This window comes from Halichoerus grypus, chromosome 13 (genome assembly GCF_964656455.1).
Source record: "Halichoerus grypus chromosome 13, mHalGry1.hap1.1, whole genome shotgun sequence".
NCBI classification, from domain to species: Eukaryota; Metazoa; Chordata; class Mammalia; order Carnivora; family Phocidae; genus Halichoerus; species Halichoerus grypus.
The window spans coordinates 48618566-48644896 of NC_135724.1; the positions used below are offsets into that span (position 1 = coordinate 48618566).

At 37.0% G+C, this 26331-nt stretch overlaps 1 protein-coding gene across 12 annotated transcripts in view; it reads left to right on the forward strand.

Annotated features, from left to right (window-relative positions):
* The window catches only part of ESCO1 (establishment of sister chromatid cohesion N-acetyltransferase 1), an 81697-nt gene that overhangs the window by 53277 nt on the left and 2089 nt on the right, over nt 1–26331 (forward strand). For 10 of the 12 annotated variants that reach the window (XM_078060530.1, XM_078060533.1, XM_078060529.1 and 7 more), the window contains 3 exons: nt 18420–18509; nt 21426–21569; nt 23397–23584. In XM_078060530.1, coding sequence (XP_077916656.1) covers nt 18420–18509; nt 21426–21569; nt 23397–23584 — 422 coding nt within the window. Of the gene's footprint in view, nt 1–17740; nt 17865–18419; nt 18510–21425; nt 21570–23396; nt 23585–26331 lie in introns of those variants that run through there. The other 2 variants (XR_013443365.1, XM_078060534.1) reach the window with 2 other exon arrangements.

Below are 26331 nucleotides of genomic sequence, written 5' to 3' on the forward strand. Positions count from 1 at the left end.
TTTTTTTTTTTTTTTAAGATTTATTTATTTGACAGAGAGAGAGTGAAAGAGGGAATACAAGCAGGGGGAGTGGGAGAGAGAGAAGCAGGTTTCCTGCTGAGCAGGAAGCCCAACTCTGGGCTCTATCCCAGGACCCTGGGCTCATGACCTGAGCCAAAGGCAGATGCTTAACAACTGAGCCACCCAGGCGCCCCAGTTTTTACATTTTTAAAAAGAGTTTACAAATTCTGGGGGAGGGAGAACCTATAATGTATCTAGTGGCAAATAAAAACTTCTTTTAATCTATTCTTCCTCTGCTTTTCCCAGTTCTGGAAACGGTGCCACCATCTAACTCATTTCCTCAAACTGAAAACTTGAGAATACTCCTTCAGTTTTCTTTTTGCACTCCATATACTCAAAGAAGTATACTCAAAGTATACTCCTATACTTATCATTAGTAAATCTCTCCTTCAAAATAGATTCCAAATCCTCCCACTTCTATCATGTCCACTGTGCTTCTACTCTAAACCAAGCTGTCATCATTTCCTGCCTAGTAATGCTTTCCTAACTGGTCTCCCAGCTTCCATTTTTGTTTCCCTATGGTCTTTGTCTCAGCCATCTTTTAAAAACTTAGATTATATACTTCCTTTATTTAAAATTGTCCAGTGAATTCTCATCACACACAGACTAAAATCCAGGGTATTTACTGTGGCATCAAGGCCTCACATACTCCAGCTTCTCTAATCTCATCTCTTAACACTCTTACCCATACTTGCTATATTCCATTCGTATATCTCTTTCTTTTGTTCCTAAACCACTCCAGCCACATTCCATTCCTAGTGTGTTTGTACTTACTTTACCTTTTCCTGGACTGTTTTCTCTCAGATCTTCGCACACCAGCTCTCTTCATTTAGGTCTTAAAATCTCAGAGATGCCCTCCCTGAACACCCAGTACAAAGTGGCTCCCTTTCTCCCTACTCAAGCAGTATTAGTGTTATTTTCTTTCTTTCTTTTTTTTTTTTTTAAAGATTTTATTTATTTATTTGACAGAGAGACACAGCTAGAGAGGGAACACAAGCAGGGGGAGTGGGAGAGGGAGAAGCAGGCCTCCTGCCGAGCAGGGAGCCCGATGCAGGGCTCAACCCAGGACCCTGAGATCATGACCTGAGCTGAAGGCAGATGCTTAACGACTGAGCCACCCAGGTGCCCCAGTGTTATTTTCTTTAGATCATTTTCCCCACTGTGAAAATTTGTTTGGTGTATCTCCCACTGGAGTAGAAGCTTTGTCAGAGCAGAGTCCTTGATACTCTGTTTATCACATTTAAATAGCACCTGCCAGTGTGCAGTAGGGTCTCAACAAATACACTGAATTAAAGGGCAGATTCTGATCTGAAGCCAGAAAACAAGAGTGTTTGAGTCTCAGTTATCTCATATAAAAATGATATTAAACCAGAAAATGTTTCTGGGCTTTCACAACTCTGATATTTATTGATTGGGAATTGATACTATAAATATCTTTTGGGGGGAAATGAAATATATTTGTATATTTGATGTGTTAGGCAAAATAAAACTATTGGGAATGGGGGCGCCTGGGTGGCTCAGTCGTTAAGCGTCTGCCTTCAGCTCAGGTCATGATCCCAGGGTCCTGGGATCGAGCCCCACATCGGGCTCCATGCTCCGCGGGAAGCCTGCTTCTCCCTCTCTCACTCCCACTGCTTGTGTTCCCTCTCTCACTGTGTCTGTCTCTGTCAAATAAATAAATAAAATCTTTAAAAAAAAAAAAAAAACTATTGGGAATGTACTTCAAAATATATAAAAGCAGCCCAAATTTAAATTCACTGTGGCAGTTAAAGGTTTATTAACTAGGTTTGCATATAGAATTACATACCTGACTGAATTTAGGTGCTAAAGTGGTTCATTCCTCATTTAGAAAAATAGTGAAAGTAGTTTAACTCCTTTTCTTATAATATGTAAGATCATTTTATGCCAGTGGTTTTTCTTCAGTTTCATTTTAAAATTTTATATAAGATGTATTTTCCTTTGTATATATGAAAATAATTATCTTTCTATCACGGCATGTACATTTTTGGAAGTTTCAGTTTCTCTGTGGAAATCCTTTTCACATAGTTTGTTCATCTCTCTCTTTTTTTTTTTTTTAAGATTTTATTTATTTGACACAGAGCACAAGCAGGGGGAGCAGCAGGCAGAGGGAGAGGGAGAAGCAGACTCCCCGCAGAGCAGGGAGCCCGATGCGGGGCTTGACCGCAGGACCCTGGGATCATGACCTGAGCCGAAGGCAGACACTTAACTGACTGAGCCACCCAGGCGCCCCTAGTTTGTCCATCTTTTCCTTTAAAATCTTTAACATTTATTACAGAAATTTTCAAGTTCTTTTCTGCTAGTTCAGACATGTGGGTCATCACTGGGCCTGTTTCTATTGACTTTTTTCTTCTTGATCTTGGATCATAATTTCCCAATTCTGTCCATGGTCTCATTAAGTTTTTTTTTTAAATAGATTTATATTTTTTTATTTTTTATTTATTTTTTAGTGCTGATAAAAACAATTTTTTTATTATGTTCAGTTAGCCATCATAGTTCTTGATATAGTTTTCAGTGATTCATTAGTTATGTATAATACCCAGTGCTCATCACCACACGTGCCCTCCTTAATACCCATCACCCGGTTACCCTATCCCCCTAACCCTCTACCTTCTGTAACCCTCGGTTTGGTTCCCAGAGTCCAGAGTCTTCATGGTTTGTGTCCCTCTCTGATTTCTTCCCATTCAGTTTTCCCTCCCTTCCCCTGTGGTAATAGACTTTTTTTTTTTTTTTAAAGATTTTATTTATTTGAGAGTGTGTGAGAGAGAGCACAAGTGGGGTCGGGGGGGGGAGAGAAAGGGAGAGGGAGAAGCAAGACTCCCCACTGAGCAGGGAGCCCAATGTAGGGCCCGATCCCAAGACGCTGGGATCATGACTTGAGCCAAAGGCAGACAGACAGTTCACCAACTGAGCCACCCAGGTGCCCCAGAGTAGTTTTAGATTCATAGCAAAATTAAGCAGGAAGTACAGAGATTTCCCATATATTACCCTCCACCCCCCCCCTCCGTCACACACATGTTCAATATCCTCATACTAATACATTTGTTATAATTGATGAACCTGTACTGACACACCATTATTATTCAAAATCTATAGTTTTTATTAGGGCTCTTTTTTTTTTTTAAAGATTTTATTTATTTATTTGACAGAGACACAGCGAGAGAGGGAACACAAGCAGGGGGAGTGGGAGAGGGAGAAACAGGCCTCCCGCGGAGCAGGGAGCCCGATGCGGGGCTCGATCCCAGGACCCTGGGACCATGACCTGAGCTGAAGGCAGACACTCAACGACTGAGCCACCCAGGTGCCCCAGGGCTCATTCTTGGTGTTGTTCCATGGGGTATGAAAAATTTATAATGACATGTATCCATTATAGTATCATACAGAATAATTTCACTGCCCTTAAAATCCTCTGTTCTCTTCCTTTTTACCCTTGCCTTCCTACTAATCCCTGGCAAATACTGATCTTTTGTACTGTCTTCATAGTTTCGCCTTTTCCAGAATGCTATATGATTGGAATCATACACTATATAGTTTTCTTCATAATTGAGTTCTTTCACTTAGTAATATGGAATTAAAGTTACTCCATATCTTTTCATGGCTTGATAGCTCGTTTCTTTTTAGTGCTGAATAATATTCCATTATCTGGATATACTGTATTTCATTTATCCATACACCTACTGAAGAATATCTTGATTGCTTCCAAGTTTTGGCAATTATGAATAAAATTGCAATAAACATCCAGGTGCAGGTACAGGCTTTTGTGTGGAGATAAGTTTTCAGCTCCTTTTCATAAATACTGAGGAGTGTGATTGCTGGGTTGTATGGTAAGATTAAGTTTAGTTTTGTGAGAAACTGCCAAACTTTTCCATAGTGGCTCTACCATTTGGTATTCTCATCAGCAGTGAATGAGATTTCCTTTTCCATGTCCTTACCAGTGTGTGGTGTTGTCATTATTTTGGGTTTTGGTTGTTCTCATAGGTGTGTAGTGGTATCTCGTTGTAATTTGCATTTCCCTGATGACCTGTGATGTGGAACATGTTTCATATGCTTATTTGCCATCTGTATATCTTCTCTTGTGATGTGTTTGTTCAGGTCTTCGGTCCACTTTTTAGTTGGGTTGTTTTTCTTATTGTTGAGTTTTAAGAATTCTTTGTATCTTTTGTATAACAGCCCTTATCAGCTATCTCTTATATTTTCTCCCAATCCGCAGCTTGTCTTCTCATGTTCTTGATGGTGTCTTTTGCGGAGTAGAAGTTTTTAATTTTAATGATGTGCAGTGCCTTTGGTGTTACACCTAAAAAGTCATTGCCATACTGAAGGTTATCTGGATTTCTTCTTTGTTATTATCTAGGAGTTTTATGGTTTTGCCTTTTATATTTCTATGATCCATTTTGAGTTAATTTTTGTGAAGGGTGTGAAGTCTGTACCTAAATTCATTCTTTTCATATGTAGATGTCCAGTTATTTCAGCAACATTTGTTGAAAAGACTGTCTTGTCTCTGTTGCATTGCAGTTGCTTTTTTATCAAAGATCAGTTGACTATATATATGTATTTTTAAAGATTTTATTTATTTATTTGACAGAGAGAGACACAGTGAGAGAGGGAACACAAGCAGGGGGAGTGGGAGAGGGAGAAGCAGGCTTCCCGCTGAGCAGGGAGCCCGATGCGGGGCTTGATCCCAGGACCCTGGGATCATGACCTGAGCCGAAGGCAGATGCTTAACGACTGAGCCACCCAGGGGCCCCGGTTGACTATATTTATATAGGTCTATTTCAGGGCTCTCTGATCTGTTTGTTTCTTCTTTCACTAGTATCACACTGTCTTGATTACTGTAGTTTTATCTAAGTTTTTTTTTAATGATTGGTTTTTTTACAAAAGTTTATTCTTAAATGTCCATCACTATCTGAGACAGCACTTCATTGTAGTTATAGGTGGCTACAGATGTTTAAACAGGAATAGAATTAAGGATCACCATTGCCTCAGGCACAAGAACAACTCATTGCCAGATTTCTTAATTCCACCTGTAGCCAGGGTCCCTTCACCATGGACATCACTTTTAGCTCCTCGAATTTCTTCTGCTCCTTTTTGTGTTTCTGCTTGAATGCCTTATCTCATCCATCTCCTTGGCCTGCTTCTTGGGCTGCTTCAGGGGCTTCTTCTTGCCACCTTTGTGGCCAGACATGCACCCCTTCCCCAGACCCTGTCACCAGACAGGGTGTGCTTTATAGTAAGTCTTGATGTCAGGTAGCATCAGTCTTTTCACTTTGTTCCTCTCCTTCACTATCGTGTTGGCTATTCTACCTCTTTTGCTTTTCTATATAAATTTTAGAATCATTTTGTCAGTATCCGCAAAATAACTTGCTGGGATTTTGATTGAGATTGAATTGAATCTGTAGATCAAGTTGGGAAGAACTGACCTCTTGACAATATATTTTTTTTTTTTTTAAAGATTTTATTTATTTGACGGAAAGAGAGAGAGCACAAGCAGGGGGAGTGGCAGGCAAAGGCAGAGAGAGAAGCAGGCTCCCCGCTGAGCAGGGAGAGCCCGATGTGGGACTCGATCCCAGGATGCTGGGATCATGACCTGAGCCGAAGGCAGTCGCTTAACCAACTGAGCCACCCAGGCTCCCTCTTGACAATATTTTTAGCTTTCTAAATCTAGTCTCAAAATTTTTTATTGGGTATTTTTATTGGCATTGTGCATGAACGGATAGTAGAGACTGAAGTAGAGCTTGCCCTTTCATTGTTCCCAAGAGTTTAACCTTTCTGCTGTCAGGCACCTATATCCTGTCAAGCAGCAGGGGCTGATCTCTTAGATCTAATTAAGAATTGAGTTGGGGGGCCTGGCTGGCTCAGTTGGTAGAGCATGTGACTCTTTTTTATTTTATTTTTTTATAGTAAATTCTGCCCCCAATGTGGGGCTCGAACTCATGACCCCAAGATCAAGAGTCGCATGTTCTATGTACTGGGCCAGCCAGGCACCCCAAGCATGTGACTCTTGATCTTACAGTTGTGAATTCCAAACCCCTGTTGGGCGTAGAGCTTACTTAAAAAAAAAGACTCGAGTTGGGATGAAATTTTAGTTTGTTTTCCCATCCATTTCGGTTTCTAATGTTCTGAGGTTGGGATCAGGTGCCTCTCTCCAGAAGAAATTGAGGATCTAAACTCTATAGATCTCTCAGTACCTTCCAGCTCAACTCAGCAAATGTCCCGGTGGAGAATTATTTCTGTGTTTGAAGCTCCTCCATATTTCAGACAGCCATGCTAACTCACTTAGCCATTAAGATTTGGTTTTTCTTGTTCCAGCAGGACACTCTTCTCCTTGTCCTCTTCCTATGGCAGTTTTTCTTTCTCATGCTCATGCTCCCAGGCTTGGTCAGTGTCTTAGGATAAAAATGGCCACTGGTCTCTGCTCTCCTAGGAAGGGTTAGTTCATCCCTGGAAATCAATCCATAGCTCTTCAGTGCTTTTAAAGAAAACATGGCTTTTAGTTTATTGGTTATTTTCTTATTAAAAGAGGAACAGTGATCTTCTGTGACATGCTTTATCCTAACTGGGAATATAACTCCCAAAGATGTACATTTTGAGGGGTGCCTGGGTGGCTCAGTCGTTAAGCGTCTGCCTTCGGCTCAGGTCATGATCCCAGGATCCTGAGATCAAGCCCCGCATCGGGCTCCCTGCTCAGCGGGAAGCCTGCTTCTCCCTCTCCCACTCCCCCTGCTTGTGTTCCCTCTCTTGCTGTCTCTCTCTCTGTCAAAAAAATAAATAAAAATCTTAAAAAAAAAAAAAAAAGATGTACATTTTGAGAACATTTTTCAGTAATGGAGGCTCCATTTATATTTGGGTATAGGAGTGGAGTTTGGACTATGAGTTTTTAAAAATTATGACCAATATTGAGGAGGTCAGTATATTCGTGCCCTAAGCCCCACATAACCTTGAGACAAGATTTACATCAAATAAAATATTTCTTACATATTGGAAAGTCATTATGTATGTTGAAAAGTGCTTAACTAAATTGGTGAATCCTAATAAAGAGCTATTTAGGATTCCATAGTATTTGAGAATGACAGGAGAGAAAAGAATCTCATAATTCCTCTTGTTTTACTTTGCATTAGGTCTGACCCAAGGATATCTTATGAGAAATACTATTCCTATAGTAATAGATTTTGATGTTGTAATTATAGTAGAAGTTCTTTAAACTGACAAAATTGGAGAATTGGGTCAGTTAATCAAAAAAGTTGATTCAAGTGGACCCTTGATATCAGAGTACCTGAATAATGGCTTAAATTCTAAGGCTATATATTAAGAAGTCTGGAGGTTCGTAGTTTTAGGGTTGTTCCATCCAGCAGTTCAACTATGTCATCATGAGTGCTGGCTGTTTCTCATTCAGTGCTCTCCTCTCTTAAGGTATTGACTTTCTGGCTTCATAGCTGTGAAGGACCACTTCATGGTCCTTAAAGTAGACTGTTGTAGTCCAGATACTGTGTTCAAATTTAAAACAAGAATGTTAGTTGGGGTGGGTACCCTATCAGACAGGGCCTTTCAAGTGGCTTTTTCCTTTTATCAGTGAAGGACAGCATTTTTCCAGAAGCTCTTACAAAGTTCCTTTCGTCTCATTTACCAGAACTAGGTCTGGTAACTACCCTTAGCTGCAAGGGAGCTAGGAAAGCAAAAATCTGGCAAAAAGAACAAAGATAATGATTATTGGTTTGTGCCAGTGGTTCTCAAGGTAGGGGAATTTGATGTTTGTTACACAACTTCTAGTAGGTAACATCTGGAAATATGTGGAGAATATTGTTGACATTTAGTGGGTAGGGGCTGAGGGTGCTAAACTTTTTGCAATGCCATTCCAAAAAAGGTAGAACATCTAGCTGAAAATGTCAGTAATAGCCCTGTTGAGAAACACTTAGATTAATCATAATTTGTGCAGATATTACCAAACAAAATGGGGCAAAAAAAGAATGGGAGGGAATGGCTATAGGATAGGCAAAGGGAAATGTTTTCTGTATGGTCATTACATAGTATAAACATTTTACTATAACTTGAAGCATATACATTTATATTAAATGTAATTGCTATGGGGAGACTCTTTCTTTGAGTATGGATCCGCTGATTAGATCCGCTGATTAGCTTTGGTTTTTTTCTCATATAAATGATACTCATAGCTAGTCTCTGTGATATACTTAAAAAAAAAAATAGAGCAAGAATTTAGACATTGCAAAGCAATCTGAGAATCTGGGTACAGAATTATTCTTGTTATATTTTTGATTTTTAAAAGAGGCTTGGCCTGTTTTGCTTTTTTCCAGAGTATTCTATCTATCTTCATTAGAACAACTATCTTTCCACTATTTAGCTAATATTTGGTTACATTTTATAGTTAAAAATAATAAATAGGAGCACTGGGGTGGCTCAGTCGGTTAAGCATCTGCCTTTGGCTCAGGCATGATCCCAGGTCCTGGGGTCGAGCCCCACTGTCAGGCTCTCTGCTTCGCGGGGAGTCTACTTCTCCCTCTCACTCCCCTTCTGTGCTCTCTCTCTTCCTCTCAAATAAATAAAATCTTTAAAAAGTAATAATAATAAATTGGCATAAACAAGTTTAGGAACAAATGATACTTGGTAATCCTGTCTCACTCAGGTGTGGGATAACAAGGTTGTTCACTGGTTGTCTGTCAGTGTGCTCCAGGTATCAGTTTCTGTTACCCAGGGAAAAGTGAGCATTAGTTAATCCAGCAAGTTAATTAGGTGGGTATCAATTAAGAAAGTTACCACCATATAGTAAAATACTAATAGCACAAATTGAATTCTGGACTCTTCTGAATGATAAATTGGGTTACTTTCATAGAGACCAGATTTCATCACTTCTCTTTTAGGTTTTTGTTTTTCTTAATCAGAAATTATTGACCTCAAAATAGTTTTAAGACTCTTTCATTTTATCTATGAAAATGTTATGCTGTTCAGAACATATAAAGCACCTCTCCTGAAAACTTCTTTCTTAGGACTTAGTTTTCACCATTCCCTGAGAAAAATTTATTATTAAAAAAAATACATACATATCAGGATGTTTGAGGAATGGGAAATAACTTAAAAAATAGATGTCACTCTCTAAATCATTGAGTTCCTTCCAAAATGATTTTTTTAAAGATTTATTTATTTTAGAGAGAGAGAGTACGTGCACGCGCCAGTGTGGGGAGGGGCAGAGGGGGAGCATCTCAAGCAGACTCCCCGCTGAGCGCAGAGCCCACAACCCTGAGATCATGACCTGAGCCAAAATCAAGAGTCAGACACTCGACTGAGCCACCTAGGTGCCCCCAAAATAATTTTTAAAATTGCATTTCAGTATCATATGGTCTTTAATTACGAAAAGGCATTATTGAGAATTTTTTATTATATATCATCATTGTATTACCCACAAGAAAGAACATTTAAATACTTTTGTTCTTTTAAGGACATTTGTTCTTCAAACTTCTACTGTGGAGAAAATTTTCTTTTCACATTCTTTTCCTTAAAAAGATTATAATTTCGGTAAATGAAAGAGTGGCCTTCGAATTTTTTATTCTTCAACTTATTAAAAATTTATAAAAAGCAGTGTATATACCTGGAAGTGAAAATTTCACCAATATTACAAGATATAAAATGAAAAGTGAAAGTCTCCTTACCTTTTCTCTATTTCCAGTCCCATTCTCCAGTGATAAAGCACTTTTTTCTGTTTGAGTGTTTACAGCATAACTAAATAAATCAAGCTATGTATGTACAGCTTATATTTATAAAGCTGTATATAAATGTGTGTGTGTAAAATCTTTTCTTCTAATTTCTGTTATAGTTTTGTTTTTAGTCCTGTTGATTGCCTTTAATTTTAATATTTATAAACATTTGACTCCTTGATCCTTCCATTATTGCCCTCTCAAGCTTCCAGTTTCTCAGTTGTAGTTAATTATTGTAGTTCTTCTGTAAGTATTAACTTACTCAATTCACTGTTAACCATTGAAGTAGTTTTCATTCCTCTTTTCCTGGATTGCAAAACTGAGGCATGGAGGGATATTAAGCTTTTGGTTTCATAAATAGAGGTTTTGGCTCTTCAAGCATGCGCCATCCTTTCAAAAATAAATATTATGTACTTGATTTACTGTGCTATGAGCTTGGGATATAGTGGTGTGTCAGATGAAGTCTTGGTCCTTTTGGAACTTATATCGTCTATATGGTATTTCTCATTTTAAACCTTGACAGCCTAGTCATCCTAAAACTCCAGATCCCTGTAGCTTCCATCATTCCTAGATCAAAGAGAATTGGTCCTTGAATAAAGGATTTGGCAAAACAACTAGTTTCACTGGAGGAATAGAAGTTTTCAGAGGTTCTAGCTTTTATTCATTCAGCTTAAATATTGCAGCAAACCAGAAAAATCTTGCTGTCGTAATGTATCTAAAAAAATGAAAAGTCCATAAAGTGCCTTTAGAATAGAGTCAGATTTTCCTAACTTAAAACTTAAATTCCTATATAAGTTATTTTACATTTAGGAGAAATAATAACAACAATAACGATAACAAATGACATTAATTAAAGGCTTCCTGTCTACCAGGGGCTGATCCAACTTTTTACCTCTATGAAACTCCTTATTTCTTTTAGCGAATCATGAAATAGTTACAGTTAATTTATAAATGAGGAAATAAGCAGAAAGAAGGATATGTATTTGCCTAAAGTCAAACATAGGTACTAAGTAATGAAATTGACTCTAGAGTCCTTGAATAATAGACTATAGTTTTTTACTTTTTATTTGAATTTCAACAAAATATATTGTATGATATAATTTAGCTCAGAGAAATAAATTCACACCAATTACTTTTAAACTAAAGTCCTCTCAGATGATCTTTCATGTTCTTTTGAATTTTTAACAATACAAAGGTTTTAAGTGACACTTGACACATAATTTATGTTTATAAATGGAAATTGAAATCCATGTTACGACTTTTTTTTTTTTTTTTTTTTTGCTGTTGTCCATCTGGCCTATATAGAGCTGCCAAATTCATCTTCATTGGGCTCAACTATAGTCACGATTTTTGCTTATCTAAAATCTTTCTTGATTTCTCCCTTTTTCTCCCAAGCATTCATGGCCCCTGTACATTATTGGTTCTTGTCTGCCCTTGTAAATGTATTTCTCATAATTTCCTTATAAATTCTCTTCTCTAGCAAAATTGATACACTCATTGTCTTATGCATGGCTTATAATTTTCCACCTCTGTTTTTTAGTTTGTACATTCTACCACTGGGAATGCCTTCCTATTCTCATCTGTACTCTTAAAGGGGAAATACCATCTCTTCTGTGAAACACTTTTGGGTTCCTCTTTAATCCCAATAAAAGTTTTTTCTCTGCTTAAAATCATTGTAATACTTTTTAAAATATTATTTTGCCTTCTCTTGGAGGTTCAAGCTTCAATTTGATAACTGCTTTTTTTGGAATTAAGAAATGCATTAGGGCGCCTGGGTGGCTCAGTTGGTTAAGCGACTGCCTTCGGCTCAGGTCATGATCCTGGAGTCCCGGGATCGAGTCCCGCATCGGGCTCCTTGCTCAGCAGGGAGTCTGCTTCTCCCTCTCCCGCTCCCCCCTCTTGTGCTCTCTCTCTCTCTCACTCTCTCTCTCAAATAAATAAATAAAATCTTTAAAAAAAAAAAAAAAAAAAGAAATGCATTAAATATGCACATTGGTTGTAAGACTAATTCTGGATTCAGAAACATTGAATTCAGGATATAAAAAGTTTAGTTTGAATCAAGGAAAACTTTCAAGCATAGAGGTATATGGATTGCACCTTCTATTACAGACATTTGTATTATTTATTTCTCCTATTCGATTTGTTAAGATTCTTGAGGTCATTGTGGCATAATAGAGAAGAATGTGAGTGAGCTTAATTAAATTAGAAAGATGTGGTTTTCTAGTGAGTCTCTTATTAGTTATATGACCATTGCTAGTTAACTAACCTTTTTCACTTTTTTTTTTTTAAATCTGTAAAAAATGAAAAATCTCATGAGGTAATTTTTTTCTAGGCTTATTTGTTTTTCAAACATTATTAATTACTATGTTCCATAGTTTAAAAGTTATTAAAATTATTAAATTTTAAAAATTACTATTAAAAACATAGTTTTTTCCATCATGTAAGATCACAGGCAGCACAAGGGACAGATAGATAAGTAAACATATCTAAATCCTATGGAAAGTGCTAGAGTAGTAATACATACAGGGTACTCTCTGAATATAGAGCATAAGGATATCCAACAAAGATTGGAAAAGTGAGGTTAATACTTGAGTAGAGTCAGAAAGGACAAGTTAGGGGTCCTTTGTGCCCAAGAGAATATAGAGCAGAGGCATTGGACCAGAGGAATAGTGGGTGTAAAAGTTGGGATATTTTAAATATTATGACCTGTGACTGGGTCATGTGTTAGGAAAGCTTCAAGAGGGGAAGCTTGAAGAGGTAGGTGAGGAGCCAGATCACAAATGACCTTGTGAAGGTATCACAGATGAGGGCTCCTGAGTGACTCAGTTGGTTAAGCATCTGCCTTCAGCTCAGGTCACGATTCCAGGATCCTGGGATCGAATCCCATGTCAGGCTCCCTGCTCAGTAGGAAGTCTGCTTCTCCCTATCCCTTTACCCCTCCCCCTGCTCGTGTGCTCTCTCTCTCAAATAAATAAAATCTTTAAAAAAAAAAAGTATCACAGATGAAAAAACCTGCAAAAAAATGCTGTTACCATAATGATAATAATAGGAGCTATTATTTATTGGGTGTATATTATTTGTGTTAGGTACTGTGCTTAATATTTTATCATATTTTCTCAGGTTCTCAGTAATTTTGTATTACAGGTTTTTAAAAATTTTTTTATTATGTTAATCACCATACATTACATCATTAGTTTTTGATATAGTGCTCCATGATCCATTGTTTGCTTATAACACCCAGTGCTCCATTCAATACCCACCACCAGGCCAACCCATCCTCCCTCCCCCCCTCGAACCCCCAGTCTGTTTCTCATAGTCCATAGTCTCCCATGGTTCGCCTCCCCCTCCGATTTCCCCCCCTTCATTTTTCCCTTCCTACTATCTTCTTTTTTTTTTTTAACATATAATGTATTATTTGTTTCAGAGGTACAGGTCTGTGATTCAACAGTCTTACACAATTCACAGCACTCACCGTAGCACATACCCTCCCCAGTGTCTATCACCCAGCCACCCCATCCCTCCCACCCCCCACCAATCCAGCAACCCTCAGTTTGTTTCCTGAGATCAAGAATTCCTCATATCAGTGAGATCATATGCTACATGTCTTTCTCTGATTGACTTATTTCACTCAGCATAATACCCTCCAGTTCCATCCACGTTGTTGCAAATGGCAAGATTTCATTCCTTTTGATGGCTGCATAATATTCCATTGTATATATATGCCACATCTTCTTTATCCATTCATCTGTTGATGCACATCCTGGCTCTTTCCATAGTTTGGCTATTGTGGACATTGCTGCTATAAACAGTGGGGTGCACGTGCCCCTTCGGATCCCTACATTTGTATCTTTGGGGTAAATACCCAGTAGTGCAATTGCTGGGTCGTAGGGTAGCTCTGTTTTCAACTTTTTGAGGAACCTCCATACTGTTTTCCAGAGTGGCTGCACCAGCTTGCATTCCCACCAACAGTGTAGGAGGGTTCCCCTTTCTCCACATCCCCACCAACATCTGTTGTTTCTTGACTTGTTAATTTTAGCCATTCTGACTGGTGTGAGGTGGTATCTCATTGTGATTTGGATTTCCCTGATGCCAAGCGATGTTGAGCACTTCTTCATGTGTCTGTTGGCCATTTGGATGTCTTCTTTGGAAAAATGTCTGTTTTTATATCCATTTTATAGGTGAGGAAACCAAGGTTTAGAGAGGTTAAGTAATTGGCCCAAGGCAACACAGCTAGTAAGTAGCAGAGTCTGGATTTGAATCTCGGTCTTACTGATTTTTAAAGTCTTCTTTATTGCTTTGTATGCTGCCTAGATCAGTGGTGTGCACACATGGTAGGTGGTCAGTACATATTTCTTGAATTGACTGAATTTTTCCATCTAATTATTCAACTTTTCATACTTTTTTTTTTTTTTTTTTTAAGATTTTTATTTATTTGACAGAGCACAAGTAGGGGGGAGTGACAGGCAGAGGGCAGAGAGAGAAGCAGGCTCCCCGCTGAGCAGGGAGCCCGATGCGGGACTCCATCCCAGGACCCTGGGATCACGACCCGAGCTGAAGGCAGATGCTTAACTGACTGAGCCACCCGTTTCCCTCGACTTAATCATACTTTTAAAGTTCAGTGAAGGTCACACTGAGTCAACCTATCTTTATCAGTAATGCTGACAATATACGATTATGTTTGCAAAAAAAAAGGTCCAAACATGCACTTAAAACCAGCTGCTTGGGATAGTTAAGTATTTTAATACCTTTATTATACCATTTTATTAAAGTAGAATAACTAGGAAATATAGATAAGCTAAAAGGAAAAAAAAACTAAATCACTCAGATTTAAAAGATGAAAAGATTATTGTTTTTTACATAAAAGTTATTTGAAGAATATAACCACACCTTAAAAAAATTAGTTAATTCCTTAATATCAGATATTTCCTTAGGGTTCAAAGCTCTCCAAATATAATTTCTATACTGTTTATTTGTTTGAATTAAGATCTGTATTTTGCATTTGTTGGTATATCTCTTAAGTCTCTTTTAATCTAAAGGTTCTCCCTCTTTGTCTTTTTTCTTGAATATTGGTAATTTTTTTAAAAGCTGGTTGTTTTATTTCTCAGGGTATTCTTTCATGGGTATTCTCATTCAGCCTTTTATGAAAGTGATTAGTATGAACTTTAAAAATTGGGGTATAATTTGCATACAGTTAAATGCACAGATCTTAAATGTTTGGTCGGTGAATTTTGACAATTGTATACATCAGTGTATCTGCCACTTAATGTATTTTGTTTTCAATTAATACCTTTTTTAAATGGAAAGAGAGGAGAAATCCTTTCCATTCTTTAGATTCTATAGATTCTAAAGTTTAGAGTAAGTACAGTGGCAAGGAACAACAAATAATCACTGATTGCTCTTAGGAATATAAAGCTTTCACAGCCAGATGGGTGAATTAAGAAAATTTGGGGTTTGGAAAACACTACTCACTAGCAGAGGGATGTGTGTAACATGTTAGAACTAAAGGTGAGAAGTGTAAATGCACTGCATTGGAATTTATATCTTTGCAGAAAGCTGTGGCTGTTTGATTATTCCTCTAAATTGTATGTGCCCTTCCCCCACAACCTTCCCCTCTGCCTTAGTTTCAAGCAGCAGATAGTCTCCTCTAAACTTTTTAAAGTTGGGAGGATCGTGTGGTTATTAACTCCAAGAAAGAGATAACTGCAGTTGAGGCATATAAATGTCTTGAGTATGTTATTTGACAGACATGAGCCAGCATGCTTCTTTCATCTGTCCATGATGTTGTATTTAACTTTGGGGACTTTATTAATTAACTTGTGTTTTCTTAGAGTAGTGCACTGATCTTAGTTTGATATCATTAGGAAGGTAGAATGGAAGTTACTGAGTGGCTACTCTGTGTGAGGAATTAAATACAGCCCTCTTAATAACTAAGTGATGGAGGTGATGACAGCCATTTTGTACATAGCCTAGATCAGGAAACAGAGAGTTTGTAATTTGCGCAAGGTCATATAGCTAGTAACAACAAAACAAGGCTTTAAACCCTGAAAAAATTTTTTTAAAGATTTTTATTTATTTATTTGACAGAGAGAGAGACCACAAGCAGGTGGAGCAGCAGGCAGAGGGAGAGGGAGAAGCAGGCTCCTTGTTGAGCAGGGAGCCTGATGCGGGGCTCCATCCCAGACCCTGGGATCATGACCTGAGCCGAAGGCAGTTGCTCACCTGACTGAGCCACCCAGGTGCCCCTAAACCCTGAACTTTTACTCCAGAACTCTTAAATAGTTTTCACTAAAATATGCTGTCTTCATGAAACTTAAAAAATCATAATCTGCCCTTTGCAAAATCCTGCTGCTTTTAAGTACATGAAGAAACAGACCCATATTTAAAACATAAAATTATGTCACATTTTCTGTATGAATGTGCAAGTGTCAAGTTGTTTCAAGAGAAAGTTTAATACTAAAAAGATAGTAAAACAAAATAATTTCTTTAGTGCCTATAGTGCAATATAATGACATTAGACCAGCATTTTTCTTTTTAAAGATAATAGGAAAATAACTTACCAAATTTTCTTTAGATAATTCAGCTGAGGAACTATGACTTTTTTTTTTTTTTTAAGATTTTATTTATTTGACAGAGAGAGACACAGCGACAGAGGGAACACAAGCAGAGGGAATGGGGGAGGGAGAAGCAGGCTCCCTGCCAAGCAGGGAGCCCGATGCGGGCTCGATCCCAGGACCCTGGGATCATGACCTGAGTCGAAGGCAGACACTTAACGACTGAGCCACCCAGGCGCCCCTATGACTTTTTTTTTAAGATTTTATCTATTTATTAGAGAGAGAACACAAGCAGGGGGAGAGGGAGAAGCAGGCTCCCCACTGAGCAGGGAGCCCGATGCGGGGCTCAATCCCTGGAATGACCTGAGCCGAAGGCAGACACTTAACTGACTGAGCCACCCAGGCTCCCAACTATGACTTTTTTTTTTTTTAATTTTATTTATTTATTTGACAGACAGAGACACAGCGAGAGAGGGAAGACAAGCAGGGGGAGTGGGAGAGGGAGAAGCAGGCTTCCTGCAGAGCAGGGAGCCCGATGCGGGACTCGATCCCAGGACCCTGGGATCATGACCTGAGCTGAAGGCAGACGTTTAACGACTGAGCCACCCAGGCTCCCCCCACCTATGACTTTCTTATAAAAGTGAGGGTTACTTAAATTTTCTAGTTCTTCATTGAGTTTGTAGTTCAACTTTTAAAACTAAAAGTCTCCATTTTCATTTTATTGAAAATGGATTTATTTTAAGTGTTTCCCAGATTAACATAGTAATATAAATTTGTTTTTAAAGAGGTGATATCTTTTATATGTTTTAAAAATTGTTTACTTAAATTCAGATTTAATTTCTAAATTGAAAAAAAAAATGACTTCTGTGGCTGTTGTTCTGCTCCTTTTCAAATCTTGAGAACTTTTTTAACCAATCATAATTATAATCACCTGAAGCTTACTTTATCTTTGGGTGCTCTATTTTTTAAATGAATTCTCATTTTAAATACTTCAGATTGTTACATTTACTAAGCTTATTACTAGACTTTTTTCCCAAAGATCCTGCCCCTCTCCTCAAAAAATCATTCTAAATTGTTTAAGAAAATCAGCCTCTTCTCTGACTTGCCATAATATTTTTTAAAAATGTAGTTACTTTTTTCTTGGTTTTATTGAGCTTTCATTGTCTTAAAAGATCTCAGAAGATCATGGTTTTCTCTAGTAGAAGTACGTATTCCTTCTTGAAAGGCCCTTTTTCTTTCTTTTTTTTTTTTTTTAAATGTAAAGTTGGTTGGGTAAGACAAAAGAAACAACCAGTTAAGCTCATTCCTTCTGTACTTATTATTAACTTCAAAGCTCCTAGTTTTAACCTCTGGTTCAGTCCCATCTTACTAGATTTAAGTGGCTTTTGTTTTGTTTTGTTTTTCATGCAGGTTCTGCTCATTAATCACCACGAGTGTGGATCTGAAGAAGAGTTTATTACCTCTCTTTTTTTGAGTATGTTTAACTTCAGATACACACAACGTAGCTTCTCCTTCCCTATTAGATTCTTAGAAGGTAGTTATATTTTTATAGTCTCCTTCTTGTGACTTTGATAGTTGTGATCAATAAGAATAAAAACTATTCCTTACTACATACTGGGCTACTGCATGCAAATCAGTTCATTTAAAACCTCCTGGAGGTCTTTGGCATGCCAGACATAAAACCATGAGTGTTTGTTTGTGGAGGTAACCATGTTCCAAAGAAATTTAAGAGTTAAATTCTTTTATCAAGAAATGGGAGAATTATCTTTTAGGCTCTGGGAATCACTGACTTTTAAGGGGCTTGCTTTTGGTGCGTGATTTTCAAAATTAATTTAAAATGGGAAATGATAAATTAAGAATATTCTTGTGGTATTAGATTTCTGAATGAGTAGTATAGAGGAATTAGTTTGCATTGTACCCACTGTTTGCTTAACAAAATAGCTGATTCATCATATCTTATCAGTTAAACATTAATGAGAATATTTTTCCATACTTGCAATTTTTAGATACATCAATATATTTTTCTTCTTATATGTGAATCTGATTAATGAAATACAACATAAAATTCATTCATATTTTTTATATCTAGGGTTGGAAAAAAGAAAGAATTTTGGCTGAATATCCTGATGGCAGGATAATAATGGTTCTTCCTGAAGACCCAAAGTATGCTCTGAAAAAGGTAAATGTCCAGTGAAATTTCATGTAGAATGGATAATGTCTAATTTTTTGAGAGAGTAGGGGAGGAGAAGAGGGAGAGGGAGAAGCAGGCTCCCCACTGAGCAGGGAGCCCGACAAGGGGCTCAATCCCAGGACCCCGAGATCATGACCCAACCTAAGGCAGATACTTAACCAACTGAGCCACCCAGGTGCCCGTAGATAATGTAATTTTGTAGTCATCTTAACAGGATAGCGCATTACTGGCATAGCATGTTTAAGCACCAGCTCTGAAAACAACAAATAAGCATTTAAAGAATATACTTAAAAATTATGCTTAAACTTATGTGTCTAGGATATGTGAAATAAATTTTTAGTGATTACTGTCCCATGTTATCAGTAATTTGAGTGATGGAATAAAAGGCATGCTAGTTTACAATGCCACATTAGTGACTTTAAGAGTCAGAATTACAGGGGCACCTGGCTGCTCAGTTGCAAGATCGTGTGACTCTTGATCTCAGGGTTGTGAGTTCGAGTCCCACATAGGGCATAGATTACTTAAATAAATAAAAAACTTGGGGGTGTGCCTGGGTGGTTCAGTCGGTTAAGCGTCCTACTCTTGATTTTGTCTCAGGTCATGATCTTAGGGTCATGATCTCAGGGTTGTGAGATCAAGCCCTGCGTTGAGCCCCACGTTGGGCTCCTTGCTCAGTGTAGAGTCTGCTTAGTTAAAAATTTGAAAAAAGTATTACTTTCATTAAAAAAGAATCAGAATTATAATTAAAATTTGACAATAACTTAGAAAATTAACAATTGTAAAGTTTCATGTTGAGGGTAAATTTTTAAATAAAAGCTTATTGTAGAAGAAGATATAATAATAGGTCATAGAGGGTCACCTGGGTGTCACAGTCGGTTAAGCATCTGACTCTTGGTTTCGGCTCAGGTTGTGATCTCAGGGTCATGAGATTGAGCCCCATGTTGGGCTCTGCTGGGAGTCTCCCATGAGACTCTCTCTCCCTCTGTCCCTCCCCCCACTGCTCTGCTCTTTCTCTCTCATAAATAAATAAATCTTTTTCAAAAAGTCATAGAAATTCTGAAATTAAACATGAGGTAATCATAAAATGTTAAAGAAATCCTCTTATCTGGTGTGAGCCAGGCTTAGTCCAGCTTTTAGAATTCCATACTTTGAGGGTTCAGAGAGATGATGAAGTCTGGATTCATTTTATTATATTGGGTATCTTAAAAGGCAGGAAACCATAGGATAAACTTATTTTGAAATGACTTAATATTAATTACATTTTCAAATAATATGCTCAGAATGTTTTCTTCACCCTCCATCTGCTTTTTCAGAAGTACCTTATAATGTAAAGCGGTGGGTCCAGTTGTCTTTTGAAAAACTTAGTTTCACTAGAGTGTGTCCAAAATGTCTAGGAAACACAAGGGAAATGTTTTATTTATTGTTCTTTTTTTTAGGTTAACAATTGGACCTCTTTAAATTTAGGAAAACTTCACTTGAAAGGGTGACCCTATTATTTGAAAATATAATTAACATTCTACTTTATCTTGTGGTTTTTGACTTTTCCCATGCCTTGTATTATGTATGACTGGACAATCCCACATAACCAAATAAGCCCCCATACTACCACTGCCTAATAAGACAGACAATAACATTTAGAATGACATGTAACCATGCCACCTGTCTTGTATTTGAAACATTGATCCTTGTCACAAAAACAAATACTTGTTAATTAATACTGGATTAGTGATTGACTAAATGAAAATTAAATTATGTAATTTTTGGAATTCCAACTATTACCATTGGAAATGAACAGTGGGAACTTTGCTGCACCACCATATGTGGCATTCAGACTTTCCTTAACTAAGAATCTTCAATAAATGCTAACTTCCTCATTTTAGTTTCTTAGGGCAAAATCTTAATAACAGTGTAGTATGTTACTAGGTAGTAATCCATAGTGGGTTAAAAATTAAAATCTAAGGAATTGTGAGTCATTTGCTTTTAGGAACTGAATTGTGAGTTGTGTTATGGGACACTGTTCCAGGATTAGGAGGACTTGAGTTTTCATCCCTGAACATGGTATTCTGCATGTCAGAGATATGAATACTTAATCCTCCGAGGGGTTATTTTAATTTTAAACTTAGTAATACAAATGAATGTTGGACTGAATATTAGCATTTTATTTTTTAACTGGAGAAGGAACTAATGATTGATTACCTACAGAAACCTTTGACTTTGAGCCTCCAGAAGCTCAAGCTTATCATATTTGACCTTGACCACAGTTCTAGGAGGTAGACTAGAAGAAGCACAGTTTGATGCCATATTAGCATTATCTCTGCTCTTTGGTTTTCTAGATGTCCAATATCTGACATGGGAAAGTTACCTTTGAACTTTCTTTCTTGCATATATAAAGTGAGGGACCATAGACCGAAGAGATGTTGGATTTAAATAAGATAATATTTATAAAGTGCTTTGCATAGTACCTGGCCAGTGGTTGTTAAGGAATAAACATGTGTTTCTTTCCTCTGTGCCCACTTCCATTTTACTGATGAGAGTACTAATTAAGGCTTGGGAAGACAAGTGCTTGCCTGGCTAAGATTCCAGTGAAGTTCTCTTCAATTCTTAAACCAATGATGCTTCTAATGCTTTAATGTTACTTACTGTCTATTGTAGGAGCTCTCACTGTTCTTGTTATTTGGACTGCTGGGCTTGGCATTACTGTCCAGTTCTTTCCCCATTTTGCACATTGTTCCACAGGCCCTGAAAAACATTTACTGGTTAGCATAATCATTGCAAAGAGCTCTTCTGTAGGCGATATACTGCTTGGAATAATATACTCAACTTACTGAACTGAAATAGTATGTTTTAACATGTATACAATGCTTCCTTTCATTGTTACAAAAAATACTGTTCTTTATTTGGCAGGTTGACGAGATTAGAGAGATGGTTGATAATGATTTAGGTTTCCAACAGGCCCCACTAATGTGCTATTCCAGAACTAAAACACTTCTCTTTATTTCTAATGACAAAAAAGTAGTTGGCTGCCTAATTGCAGAACATATCCAGTGGGTAAGTGACTTTTAAAGAGTGTTCTGATTTGTAATTTGGTGTCTAACGAGTTTACTGTGTAATCTTGAATAACACAATCCTGGTAAATTTACATTTTATACAGGGAAGCATGTGAATGTTGGAATTGCCGTGTGTAAGTTTTTACTAAGCAGAATTTTATCTTTTATGGGAATTAGTTTCTCAAGTCTAATATAAAATAAAAATTCTATAAATCAAAAAGTACTGTTAAATTTTGTTTAGGAAGTTTCCATGTTGGGTACTAATGTAATGTTTGTCTCCATTCCTTCAGCATTGGAATAAAAGCAGAGGTTGGCAAACTATTGCCCAAGGGCAAAATCCAGCCTGTTTTTTTAAATAAAATTTTATTATAATTACAATATAATTTAAATACAGTATAATATAAGCAATGCCCATTTGCTTACACATTGTCTCTGGCTGGTTCACACTAGACTGAATTGAGTAGTTGCAACAGAAACCTGGTGGGCTGCAGAGCCTAAATACTATCTGGTTCTTTATAAAAAGTTGCCCACCCCCCCACTAGATCACCACTTCTTTGCTTGAGCTCTAGGTGAGAAGTTGACTTGTATTTAGGAGCCAAATTGTACAAAAAACAAAAGAATCACAATAAAAGGGATATATTCACATTGTGTAAGTTATGTAGTAACTGACCAACTTATGAGAACAGAAGATTCTAGACTCTCTAATCATGCTCATTTTGAGGAATACCTCATTTGAATTCTTTTTTCAGCTGAGTTCTTGTTTGTGAATTCAGTGCACATTGGATTTGACTTTTGTTCAGTTGGTATCTTTCTGTATATTAATAATTTCCTGCAAACGTGTTTTATCATAAAAATTTTCTTATAAAAAGTCAATACAAGTCTTTATGAGTTAATTTCTATATGTTAATTTAAAAAATCAGTCTTAAATTGCATGGCTTTATGAATCTTGCTATTTATATTAACAGAATTGATTTAAATGAATAGCTGTGATAAGGTAATTTGGGGATAGAAATTTGATATAAAATGACTTATAGAGTTTGCCATATTGAAATTGAGTTGATTTTACATAGTGTATACCTTTGTGTTTTTTTTAATTTCTATTCTGCCTAGTTCCAAAAATCACTTTTGCAGTGTTTAGAAGGTAGCTGTGTAATGTTTGTTTGTTAATTCTTCATTGTATTGTCTAATTGTTTTAAGATTTATACCATGTTCGTCAGAAGGCTGGCTGTTGTCCAGCTAGACTGGTAGAGGAGATACTATGTTTTTTAAAGCACCTTAGTTTTTTTTTTTTTTTAAAGAGATGGAAATGTGGGGAAAGCAGCTTTTTGAATTTTTGATTTTTCTGCCATCCCTAGTCCTAGTTCCTGCACAGCTATGAACCCTAGAACTATGGCAGTAATCGCAGAAACAGTTGTTATGACTGCTGAGTTCTTCACGTGTACTTTTGCTTGTCCTTAGAATGTGGGAGGTAGAGAAAAAAATAACAGTTGCCATTATGGACCAGCCATGATGGGCAAGGTATTTTATATGTATTACCTTATTTAATTTCTCTACAATTTTCTGACAGAAGTGGTAGATATCTCTAGTTTATAGATAAGGAACCCAAATCTTAATTTGTTAACTGCTTTTGTGGTCACATAACTAGTAAGTGAATTAGAACAGAATGTAGATTCAGATCTGTTTCCTAAAGTGGGAGCGAAAGCATAAGTGGCCCCCATAGTATGTTAAGCCGGACAAATGTAGCAGCCTCCTCACTAAGGTCAGTACTAGACAATTGCTAATTAATATTCTCACTTTAAAATTTTTCCCTCTAATTTTGATACCTTAGGGCTACAGAGTTATAGAAGAGAAACATCCAGTTATCAGGTCAGAGGAAGAAAAAGTCAGATTTGAAAGGCAAAAAGCCTGGTGCTGTTCAACATTGCCAGAGCCTGCAATCTGTGGAATCAGTCGGATATGGGTATTCAGCATGATGCGTCGGAAGAAAATTGCTTCTCGCATGATTGAATGCCTAAGGTAACTTGAATGTGATTCTTCAAGTCATTTTCTGTAGTTTTAAGATTTAAGCAGATTTTTAGTATTAAGATTGGCATTTAATCTTAAATCTATAACATTTATCTTAATTTAAAATTTGCATAAGATTGTCAGTGTATTGGATCTTTGTTTTTTATGTGAAGTTAATCTGAGGGGAGAGAAAGCACTATCAGTTAAATACTGTTAAAGTATTTTTACTTACTTGTAACTATGATATTAGGCCAAAATAACCCACTTATTTCAAACTGTTCAATATTGGAGAATTTTAAAGATAACCAAATAAATGTGGGAATTTGGAATTTAAAATTGCTTTTAGAAAAATTTGTCTTAAATTAAGAATATTATTTGTAAATTATCTAAGTCTCCTACTAGTTTTTCTTTTTGCTATTTTTATTGCTTGATTTTAAATTAAAGGTATAGAGGAAAAGACTAAGATAAATTGCATGTTTTGTTTTTTGTTCTTTAAAGCACCTTTGCCAGAGGATTAATGGAGGTTCAAATTAATCACACAGATGAGGTTTTTATGCCAGTCTCATGTTTTTGTTTATTTCTGGAATCCCTGTCTGCTATTATCTGTAGGTTTAGCTTTCAAAGTAGTCCATCATTGTTGTGAGATCCTAAGGCTCTAGGAATCTTAGAACCTTAATGTGTTTCTGGTCTTTCCCTCTTATTTTATTGTAAGTAGTGATCCAGGAGAGCTCAGGTCTACCCGCCCTTTTCATGACAAGAGGCAGGTCTGTTTTTAGCTCTTTCAAAACTAAACCTGGAAAATGCAGCTGCTTAAATAATAGTCCTAAATATGAGGGTATTGCACCTCCTTTAAATCTTGTAAATTTAGGTCTTATGACAACCCTAAGATGGTTCTAGTTTATAAAAACATTACACAGTCTAGCCATTGCATTTGTTCTGTGTGATAGTGAGATGCCCCCATAAGCTTCCTGTTAAAACTCATGAAGAGTTTCTACTTTTTTCATTTATTGTTCTTTCTTATGTACCTAGCTCACCTTGTTAAGATTATAGTGTGAAAATTCTAATAGTCTGTATCCTGGCTAAATTGAAGAAAAACTTTTAAATAACAGCTTTATTGAGATATAGTTACATAGCATAAAACTCATCTCTTTAAATTATACAATTCAGTGGGTTTTAATATATTCAGAAGGCTGTGCAACCATCACCACTATCTAATTCCAGAACACTTCCGTCACTGTCCCCCCAAAACCCATACCCATTAGCAGTCACTCCCCATTTCCCTCTCCCCCAACTTCTGGCAGTCACTAATCTACTTTCTATCTGAATGGATTTTCCTATTCTGAACATTTCATATAAATGGATTCCTATAATATATGACCTTTTGTGACTGGTTTCTTTTACTTAGCATGCTTTCAAAGATCATCCATGTTGTAGTATGTATTTGTGTGCTTCATCCCTTTTTTTAAATTTTAAATTTTAAATTTTTTTTTTTAAGATTTTATTTATTTATTTGACAGAGACATAGCGAGAGAGGGAACACAAGCAGGGGGAGTGGGAGAGGGAGAAGCAAGCTTCCCACGGAGCAGGGAGCCCGGATGCGGGGCTCGATCCCAGGACGCTGGGACCATAACCTGAGCCGAAGGCAGACGCCTAACAACTGAGCAACCCAGGCGCCCCTGCTTCATCCCTTTTTTTATTGCCAGATAAAATCCCACTGTATGGATGTACCACATTTCATTTATCCATTCATCAGTTGATGAACGGGGGTGGCTTGGTTACACTTTTTTGGCTATTATGAATAATCTGTGAACATTCATGTACAAATTTTTGTGTATTTTTATTTCCCTTGGTAAGTAGAGAAGTATTTGCATGTTTTTGTTTCTCTTGGTGTATACCTAGGAGTAGAATTGTTGGGCCATATAGTAACTGTATGTATAACATTTTGAGGACCTGCCAAACTGATTATCAAAGCAGCTACACTATTTTACAATCCCACCAGCAACGTATGAGGGTTCTAATTTCTCCACATCCTCATCAGCACTTGTTATTGTCTGTCTTCTTAATTTTAGCCATCCTAGTGAGTATGAAGTGGTATTTCATTTTGGATTTGATTTACATTTTCCTAATGGCTAATGAGCATCTTTTCATGTGCTTATTGGCCATTTATGGATGTTCTTCAGAGAACTCCCTCTTCAAATCCTATGTCCATTGTTAAATTAATTTATCTTTTTCTTATTGTAATAGTTCTTTATTCTGGAGACAAGTCCCTTATCAGGTCTAAGATCTGCAGATATTTTCTACCTTTTCATAGCTGTTTTTTCATCTTCTTGGTGTCCTTTGAAGCACAAAGGTCTTTAATTTTGAACTCCAAATTATGTATCTTTTTCTTTTGTCACTTGTGTTTTTGGTGTCCTAAGAAGCCATTTCCTAATGCAAGGCTACAAAGATTTATACCTGTATTTTCTTCCAAGAGTTCATACTTTTAGTTCTTACATTTAAGTCTTTGATCCATTTTAAATTAATTTTTGTGTATGACGTGAGATGGGATCCGACAGCGTTCTCTTTTTCATGTGGATATCCAGTTGTCCCAGTGCCATTTGTTAAACTATTCTTTTCCATTGAATGGTCTTGGCACCCATGTCAAAATCATTCATTGCGAGGGTTTCTATCTGGACTGTTCAGTTCTATTCCATCAGTCTATTCTTAAGCCATAGCACACTGCTTTTAGTTCTGTAGCTTTGTAGTATGTTGCAAAATAA